The 10,273-nt window shown below is 36.8% G+C and overlaps 1 protein-coding gene across 13 annotated transcripts in view; it reads left to right on the forward strand.

Moving 5' to 3' along the window:
- Positions 1-9,506, forward strand: part of TMCO3 (transmembrane and coiled-coil domains 3) — a 35,294-nt gene extending 25,788 nt beyond the window's left edge. For 3 of the 13 annotated variants that reach the window (XR_004496544.1, XR_004496538.1, XR_004496541.1), the window contains one exon: positions 3,797-3,876. Coding sequence is in view for 2 of the 13 variants with exons in the window: in XM_033513086.1 (XP_033368977.1) it covers positions 3,797-3,876; positions 4,374-4,523; positions 6,158-6,271 (344 nt within the window). In the remaining 11 variants the exon portion in view is untranslated. Of the gene's footprint in view, positions 1-508; positions 670-1,434; positions 1,611-3,796; positions 3,877-4,373; positions 4,524-5,876; positions 5,979-6,157; positions 7,998-8,129 lie in introns of those variants that run through there. The other 10 variants (XR_004496549.1, XR_004496537.1, XR_004496534.1 and 7 more) reach the window with 9 other exon arrangements.
- The last annotated feature ends 767 nt before the right edge of the window (positions 9,507-10,273 follow it).

Consider the following 10,273-nt stretch of genomic DNA (forward strand, 5'->3'; position numbering starts at 1 on the left):
TGCTTGTCTTAAATGCCTGCTTTTCTGTTCTTACTACAGAAACCTAAAAGCTGAGCTGAATAGTACTTGTTAATGTAATATCCATAGCAGTGGACCTGCCCTTAGCTTGACCTGTGCAATGGTACTGCTTTCAAATTTGCGCTTGGGTGCATTTGTGGGAATAATTTAGAGTTAGGCATTAACAGCTGCACTTGGAGTTACTCTATCTGTACATTCATTTAGACCTCTGGTGTTCTTCAAGGTTCCTGACACTCTTTATGCTGTCTGCTGAGGTTAGAGAGTTTCTGTTAGTCTCTGTCCTCACTGGTAGTTTTGAGAGAACATCTTGACAAATCTATTAGAGATACATTTTGGGCACTTTCTTTCTTACTTGTTTTTGTACCTAGTACACATATCTTTAGCCATGCAACATTTGATCTAGTTTTGATTACTTTTTGGAAAGATGGAAGGCATCTTTGTGTAGATTGTTTGATTGTTTTAAAAAAGCTCAGTTTTGTTTTTTCTTTAGTCTACATGTGGAGTATAGAGTTTGAAAGTGGGCATCAAGACCCTCTCTGCCACTGGTGAGGTAATAGCTTACTTCCAGTGACTGAGTTGTGTGTTTTCAATGTGCTGTACAGATGTAGCCACCTGCCAGGTTCCATGTTTCCCTTCTGGGTGACTCCTATGGTAAGTGTTGGACCTTGAATGCAAGGTGCTGAAAACCCTTTAACAGCTCAGCCTTTTTCTTCAGAGGATGGGTGATGCTGACACTGCCAGCACCACCATTGTCCAGAACAAACACGCACACAGATTGTCCAATGAGCCTCTTAACATTTCTGTTGAATCTGAAAAAATCAAAGGAGGATCCCAACTGGAATTTGTTAGGTGGCATGCATTGCCTTCTCATTATCCATCCTGCTCTAATGCTTTGTTTTTCTGCATAGAGCACAACGAAACTTCGAGGTTTCATGCTTTCAGAACTGACAATAGAATCAAAAGGACTTTCCCCTTTGCAGAAAGATTAAGAAGATTGCCTTTCCCCTCTGCTGCTTAATGATCTATCCAGGGCTGTAGCATTTATTGCATTTGCTGGCTATGATCTTAGGTTCATTAAGACTCCTTGTGGAGACAGCATCACATTGCATAGCTAATGTGATTTTTCTGAGCGGTCCTGTCTTGGGGATATGTCAGAATTAATTCTGCTGTCTCCAGTTTGACCCACAGAGTTCTGATTTTTGTAGCCTTGTTTGCCATCAAGGATCTCCAAGATGGGTTTTTTTGATGTTGGATCTAACCAGGATGTGGTCAAGACATTTGGATCTTCACATGCTGTTTTGAAGCTATCCAGCAGATCGGTAGAATCCGTCTAATTGAGGAAAGAGGGAATTTACTTGTTAAGAAAAAAGTACTTCTAAAAAGATTGTGTAAAGTCTTGCCTGTAATTTTCCACAGAATACATACCAACTTCTACCAGTGAACTGTGCTTTTTGGCTTGACAATGATGCTCCCCAAGGCCTCTGTTCCAGCTCCTTGTGAACACTGCTTTGAGCTGAAGTTTGGTAGCTCATGGTCAGCTCTGTAAAAGCGGACCTAAGTGTTATCCTAGCTGTTGACTGCTGGCCAACGTGGTATGTGCTGATGATACTGCTGAAGTTTTTGAGTTATTTGAAGTGTTTCTTCCACGTTAGAGAATGATTTCAAAATTACTCCTGAGCTTAGTCAAATCAAAATCATTGCAATAATTGGCTGTATTCATGTCATATTCTGCCTATGAAATGAATCATTCTGATGGTGCTTGGGTTGTCAGGAAAGCATCATGTGCTTGTATAGGAGTCTGATAGCACTTCTGGCCTTACCCTGGGTTTTCATCTAGGAATGGGGCAAAGGTCTGTAGTAACTATAAAAATACCTTATGATAGGATTCATTTCCTTAAAAAAAAAGTCTGATTTCTGAGATGTTGATTTGTCTGCTCAGAATAGTGTATGTGAGAAGTTTAGGCTTGTTTTCACCTTGCAGACACTCTCCTCCAAAGGATTGGTATAGAAATCTGCTGTAGTTTGTGCTTCAGCTCTTTGGAATATGGCAATAATCTCCACACTGGGCAGCTGTTCAAATGGACTTCAGACTGCCTGTGGGCTCTAGAACTGAACACATAGCGCCATAAGTAATGATGAGAGCGCTAGGCTTTATTTATAGCCTTCCCTGGAAACCCTCAGTTCTAGATCTGGCAGACTTGTCACTCTTATCAAAGATGCCATTGCTATGGGATGTATTTCTCTAATTGCTTTCATGTATTTTCTGAGGTCAGCCTAAAGCTGACTGAGCGCATGATGTACAGTGAAAACAGAGAAGCTTTGCCCTTTCCACATGCATCTGTGCATATGTGTGGATTTCTTTTTTTGGTGTGGTTTTCATCTCTTATTCTGCTGTCTCACTTCTTACTTTGATAGTCTTTTGCATTTGTGCTTCAGTAGTTGGAAGGAAATTAAGAAATAAAACTGGGTGTGTGGGTGCTGACTGGGTGGCACTTGTGTAAAGATCTCTGATGTAATTGAAGAAGGTTTCCATCAGCAATTGCATGTGCATACAGACAAAACCCTGTGAAGTTACTGTAAGTCTGGAAGAGATGACGACTCTTGGTTCTCTACAGCTCATGTGGCTCTGCAGCACCTACAGGGAGGGAAAATTGGTAGAACCTTGTCCCGCATTAGAATAAGTTATTTACAGCATTGATTTACATGCCTTATGCTTTAGAAAGCTAAATTCCTGTCCTTCATCAGAAATAACTGCATTGGAGAAATGCCAAGTATTATGAGTTTGTCGGGCACACCACATTCAATTTCACTTTTTAGAAGGTTTTATGAAAAAGAAATGTGCTTCCGAAGACATGCAGCTGTGTTTGCCTACACAAGTTCCTCTTGCTTCAGGAGATAAAAATGGACTTAGTTTTTAAGATTATTCCTCAGTGGCTCTAGGACTTCTCCAACAAATATTTCTTTTTCTTATGTTTAATATTTACAGGATTTAGTTTTATGTTTCTGAGTTCTTTGTGGTTCTTGTTACCTTTCTTTATATATTACCAAGTTAAAATGACCAAATATTGCAAAAAAATCTCAAAGACAATCTACTCCAACAAAAGAAACCCCATCAATATCATAACTGGGTTTTTTTATAAATCCTTAACTGTTAGACCATGCTCAGGGGTTTCTGGCTTTACCTGATTCCAGTCTAAGTGACTTTTCAAGTTCAGATGACTTTCAATGTTTGGAAGTGAGGGTCATAGAATGAAAACAGTTTGGATTTCTGTTATAGCTGTAGTCTATGCAAATACTGACTATCATGTTCCTCCCACTGTGATAGTCCATTTCCATATCATAAAAACAAATTAAATGACCAGCAAAATATTTCAATGACTGTGCATAACAATGGAATTATTTTCTTGCAGGATTTTTATAGCTTTCATTAGATATGTGTTTCAGTTCAGATTTTGTATTGTTGACTGGCGTGGAAGACAGAAGGCTTTAGAAATGAAAGTACTTGTGCATCAGTCATATGTAACTTAATTCAGTTGTGAGTATTGCCTGTGCTAAACCTCCCCAAAGGAAAAAAGGGCTGGATATTGCGGGGAATGCTTTTGTGATCAAGTAGGTAGTTAGGGCTTTAGTGATCAAGTGGTTGGTTGGTAAGTTAAGGCTTTTTATTTGATTGGTTCTGAGAATACAGTCTTGCAATTAAAATATATTATTAACCCAGAAAATTACCATAGTAAGATATTGGCCTCAAACTGTGTGTTATTGTTTTCTTTCCTTCTAGGACTTCATGTTTTTCCCACGTTTGTAATATATGAACTCACAGTCTTGCTATTCCTTACACTGTCTGTCGTCATAATGAAGGTATTTTCTTTTATACTTTCAAAAAATATTTTAATCTTCAATAATCTAAGTAATCTTTGTGCTGCATGCCCTAAAGAAAATTCTGTGCAAGAACTGAACATTTGATATATAACAGAGAATATTACTGCAAACATGTATTTGGAGGAATCAGAATTAGAATACAGTTTGTTACAACATTCTTCAGGTATTTAAAAAGAAAGTTATTTCATGTTAAGTGTAAGTTGCATGTGGCAAAGCATCTATTTCTCTAGTTTGGGATTTGTGACAGTTATCAAGTGTTTTATTATAGTAAAGAAGATGCTACTTTTTACTGTGCAATTTACATTGTCTCTTGACATTATTACAGAAGACACACTTGGAAGTCCATTATGTTATGTCCAGAATTATTCTATTTGATGCTATATATCTTACAGAGATAGTACTATTTTATTTATTACATTTCTTTATTTAAACAAACAAAACAAACCCACAATAACTCAAAAAACCTGTTTTTAAAGTTTGTCTTGGCAGTGCTTGTCCTTTCTTTGATTCTTCCAAAGACCAGCCAATATATCAAGTGGATTGTCTCAGCAGGACTGGCACAAGTCAGTGAATTCTCTTTTGTTCTGGGAAGTAGAGCACGCAGAGCAGGGATCATATCTCGGGAGGTAAGCTGTTCTGTGATTATTAACTTCATTTTTTGCACCTGAATAACTTACACTGTAATACAAAATCACAGTATTTGAAATACCAATACACTCCAATTTTGTGGTACCTCTCAACTCTAAAAAAGTAGAATCAACCCATACAAATGGATACTTGAATCTCCCTGACAGGCTTCTTAGTGCTGGTTTTTATTTGCTTCATATTGTACTTTAATATTTTAAATAGCGTAATTATAAATGCTTTAACTTCTCTCACAACTCGACTAGGTGAACGGGAGTTGCAGATAGCATCCAAGTCACAAAGACTGAGAGGACTTTGCTTTTAAAATACTGATACAGTTATTGGAAGAGGTATAGGAGAGTAGAGTACAGAGAGAATATAGGATTTGAAGAAGGAAATACCAGTAAATAAGAACTAGAGAGTAGATACTGTGAAAATTGCCGTAACATTTAAACAAGCAAATAAACTTGTAATCACTTTAACCTGTAAAGTTTGTTCATTTTAAATCTTTCATAGAAGAAACAACCAATGTTTTTGGTAGTCATGAAAAATGTCCCCCAGGAAAGAAGCCCTAAACTTAGTTTATACTGAACCTGTAAGAATGTTACTTTTATTTGGAAGATGATGTCTGATTTATGAAATTAAGTAAATTATGGCTATAGAGATACAGCAACTGACCTCACTTTTTAGTACTAGCTGCTTTATCCTCTGCTTCTGCTCACAAAAAATGCTCTCCTGGTGCTCCAAGGTTTTCATTATTTGAGCAAGTGGACTGCATAGTGTTGGAACCAATTCCAAATAAAGCACATGCAAAAAACTTACACAGTGCAGTTCACTTGTAGGTAAAGGTGATTCACTTGCATGTTCACTCCTTCATATAACTAAGAGTTACAAATATTGCATGTTTGCATAGAGTTTCAAGATACCTGTATGTGATCACAGAACCAGTTTAGGGGCCCACCCACTGAGCTTGGAAGCTTTTAGACTTTCATTTTTTCCTGCTCTCACACGATTATCTACTGTATAGGTTTGTATACCTCTGAGATTTCCTAAACTTATTCTTTTGTTTGAGACCTCAAAACTACTTCTTGCCACTGTTTTCCATGACTTATTCAGGCTACATAGTTAGGATATTTTTTTTTTTTCAGATGTACAGTATGACTTAAAGAGATTTTAGAAGTGAACTAGCAGTGAACTTTGCCATTATATCATTAAACCAGAATAGTTTAGTGTGGCGGTGGGTTTGGTATTTTTTGATTGATTGCTTGGGGGTCTTCTTGGTTTGGTTTGTTTGTTTGGGGATTTTAGGTTTTTTGTTTAAATAAAGTGATAATTGGCCTTTGACTTTTTAACAGACACTGAATATTCAAAACTGATCACTTCATATAAAAAACAACTGTTCTTCTATAAGCTCATAAAGATGTTTTTGAAATTGTATCTTCACACCAGGTAAACAGGTAATCAGATGATTTGAGCATGCACTTGTTTGCTTTTGTAGCAATATGCAATGTTGTTTAGGAAGACAAATGAAATCTCTTGAAAACATGGTCTAGAAGAGTCTAATCTCCTCACACTTCTGTGTACTTCTTTGTATTACCATGTAGTGAGAGTAATGGTTTTTATTTGTCTTTTGCAGGTCTATCTTCTTATTCTGAGTGTTACTACTCTAAGCCTTTTACTTGCCCCTGCCCTGTGGAGAGCTGCAATTATGAAATGTGTTCCGAGACCTGAAAGACGCTCAAGTACTTGACCAAGATTTGCACAAGTAGAAGAGTATGTCCTCTTGCAAGGAAACACCTTCATTGTTCGTTGTATTTCTATGCACTCAGAAAACAAGACCTGTTGAGTAGTCAGTCCTCTTAACAAGCACTTGGTTATAAGCCTTCTACTGACCTTAAAACAAAATTCAGTACTAAAAAATAATTGCGTCATTTGATTTGCACACCTTTTACAAAATTTACTTTAACTCTGACAGATTGGAATCTGCTAGAATATTTGTTTCTGATCCAATCTGTTACTCAAAGCATAAATTATTTTTTTAAAATATAGCATCATGCAAACTATGTTGATTATTTTTTTGCCTGAATGTGCCTTTTAATTTTCATCCTGTTAATGCTGGTTCATCACCAGATTTTGTTCAAAAAGGAAAAAAAGATATATATATATATTATGGTGCCTATGGTATCTTCTTTCACTAAATGACTTGAGTCATTTTCACATTTAGGATTTTAATATAGCAGTATAAAATTAATTACAAAAGAAATTTCTAATGGTGAATAAAAGAGTGATCTTCTACACAAAGAAAAGGTTTAACTGTTTAGCATCAGTTCCAAGCATATAATTACATATTCCAATATCATGCAGCCAGTACTGTATGATATTTTATTCCAAATTGCAGTATATAATGTATTTTCTTATAGTGGTATATTTTGTGTTAGCTCTTGTATTTATTTCCATATTTGACTAAAAATTGACAGTAAGAAAGGGCATAACTTATGTTTGCAGACTGACAGTTGTTACCTGTTCTTGTTGCTAAATGCTGCTACAGTAATCGTTTACAGGGATGTTTTCTTTTAAATCAAAAAGAAATGTAATAAAACTGGGAAGTGTAATTTCAATTAGATGTGAAAAATAGCACTTCTGCAACCTTGGAAGTTGGATCTTAGTTGACACTATTCTAGATTTGAAATTATTTTAAGTAAATTAACTTTCAGAAAACTAGAAACAGCAGACTGGATGTGTATTTGCAACCTCATGACCTTTTAAGTTACCTTTACATTGAATAAATTGTTAGTCTTTTTAAAATACCACGATATTTTAGAAAACAGTGTTTTGAATGTGATTTTAAATGTGTTTTTTCTTTAAAATGTTGTATGTAGTGAGATAGGTCTTGTAAAAACCCATTATTTAAGTGTCATAGAGAAAGCTTACTCATAGGCTATAGTCTACTCTGACAAAGCATTTAAGCGTCATCTTGAGGTTTATCTGATAAAACCAATACCATTTAAGATACATTAACACTTCAGTCAGTATTGCAGTGTCATCTGAAATAACATTGATACCCACAAAATGGTTCGAAAAATGCATGTTACGAGGTTTAATTGCCAATTAAAATGAAAATTGTCCTCCAAGCAGCAAAACAAAGCTTTGGATGGATTTTTGTGCTCTATACCTCTTTCCCCCTGTAGCAGCCTCAGTTTCTTCAGTGTTTTCTCTGACATCTGCTGGGCTTGTCCAAATGAAACTTGGATTAGTCTGGAGTGTGGATGTACTGGTGGGACAGGGTAGAGATCATCATATTTGAAGTTCTTGCTCACTGAATTTGGGGGTTTCCCTCTAGGCATAATACTTCGTAAAGATCCGAGGAATGTATGGCAATTCCACCTCCCCTCAAATGGTTTCAAAAGTTGTTGCAAAACAGACAAATACAGAGCAAAAAGCTGCCCTATAAATAAAATATTTTTTAATAAAATTAATCTGTAACAGAAAAGAAACTCAAAACTGATTTTCTGGTGTATTTCAGTATTTTTATTAAAAATAGAGGAGCAATTCAAGTTACATGGTTCCATTTAACAGTCTACTAGCTCAGATGTTTTATTCTTTTCCAGGTACCTCAAAACAAAATTTGTTTCTTGACTGTCCTATCCACTCCATCTACTGACCTAGCTCATTGTTACTTCATGAAATACAAGCATCTCTCTGGAATACTTCATTTTGGCTTTGAAAGATGCTTATTTCACGTGTAGTTTGCCACCTGTTTCAAGGGGAAAAATGTATGACAGGTCATGGTAGAGACTTCTGTATGATTTCTATTATGTGACTTAGTTAGCCCTTGAAGCAATTATATGATGTATTGCACCGTGAGGAGTAAAACTTATCTAAATAAATTGCTGTGGGTAGTTGTAGTTCTCTAGAAAACTTTTAAAAAGTTAGGAAGACCAGGAAACACTGATGGCTTGTGTCTCTTAAAAGAAAGAAAATATTTTTTTTAATATCTTTTAAAAGATTTAGGTGAAAAGCTTTTTTGGTACCATGTTCAAAAAAGGAAAGCAAGCAGCTAGATACCTTACTGGTTGCCTCATCTCAGCTCTCTCCCAAATAAACTTTGTCATGGTTTAGGAATGGTATTCCCCAATTTAGTGCTCTCACCAAAACCATGCTGTCAGTTGTTTCCCCTCTCCCCACAGCTGGAAGAAAAAAAGGCAAAGATTATGGGTTGAGATAAGCACCATTTACTGGAAACAGCAATGAGAGAAGAAAACAGTAACAGCAACAATAACAAAAGTGTAGAAAGAGGACCCCCAGACAACAGTTCCCCAGCCTGCCACAGCCAAAGGGGCCACCTTTCTTCCTGGAAGTAAGAGAGGGAGCCCCTTTCCCTGCCTCTGCCAATGAGATAGGATGGTATAGAATAATGAGGTACACGTGCCCACACCACTCCAGTTTCCACCCCCTCGTGCCTACTGTGAAGAAAGCTCTGTCCTGGCCAAAACCAGGACAACTTGGCTAGGCTTTAGGAGAACTGAGGGAAGAGAAATAGCCTCGTGTGAGTACCAGTGTCCTGTCCCTCTTTATTGACACAGACTTGGGTGGCCTGGTTCAATATTAGATATATGTGCAAATTAGTAATCTTAACAGACATATAGTAAGTTTGTTTACAATCAGACATTTGAGATTGCCTCATAGATATATGGAGGTATATTGAGATACTGTAAATGTTTCCTGAAATGCAAATAATGGCTCCATGCATAATTTCATGTCCAAATGGGGTAGTCTCATGATACGATCTTAGGATAGAAACAACAGACCTTATTACTGAATGATCATTCATTCCTGTATGGAAAATGGGGAGAATATTGCATAACCAGCCCACTTAGATATAATTGCAGCTTTTTGGAAACCTTATGCTTGTACTGTTGAATATTCTGTTTCTGTGTCAAGCAGATAAAATTAAAGCAGAAGTTCCAGAAGCCCTGAAAGGAAAATCTACTGATTTGTTGAAGGTTTTTTGAAAAACAAAAGGTCTTTTTCTGGAAATTCTTGTTCCAGCTTGTTGGACAATGGTTCTACCTCATTCATTACCTAATGATCAGCATCATATGAATACAGAAACACTGATACAGAGTAGAAACTTCATTAAGTGATGAGAAGGTATTCCTGTGGTCAAACTGAACTTAAGGGAGTGAGAAGGAAGGTCTGCTTTGTGCTTGACTTGCAATTCATTCAGCTAACATATTTTGGGGTTGAGATTCGTTTTTTGCAGGGTTGTTTTTTTTTTTTTTGGTTGATTTATTTTGTAGGTGGGCTTAGCTGTTCTTGTTTGGCATGGCTTTCTGAAAATTTGAGTTCTTGTGTATTACCCCTTAATTGCTATCCTTGATAATTCTGTGAAGGTAAAGGAGCCCAAGTAGTGTAAAAGCTGGTAGTGTGGGCTGTGCTTTGTGAGCCATTTCCCTGGCCCTGGGGTCAGATTGGTATATAAGGGCCCACAGCCAACCTACTTGGGGCTTATCCCATACAAAGCAGGTGGCTTCAGTTTGTCAGTAGGAAGGTATTTGGGAGCTGGTTTCCTGAAACTGTGACTGATGTAGGTCTAGGATGGCTCAAGTATGTGGTGATAGTGGACTAAGTCCATGGGACTACATAACTTTTTAAAAGCTGTAAGAATTTATACTTCCTGTAATTCTCTAATACGAGGAAAAGCATCCTCACAAAGCCTTGTACTTCACTTGTTTTATGATTGGACATCCTA

Source organism: Parus major, chromosome 1 (assembly GCF_001522545.3).
Source record: "Parus major isolate Abel chromosome 1, Parus_major1.1, whole genome shotgun sequence".
NCBI lineage: Eukaryota > Metazoa > Chordata > Aves > Passeriformes > Paridae > Parus > Parus major.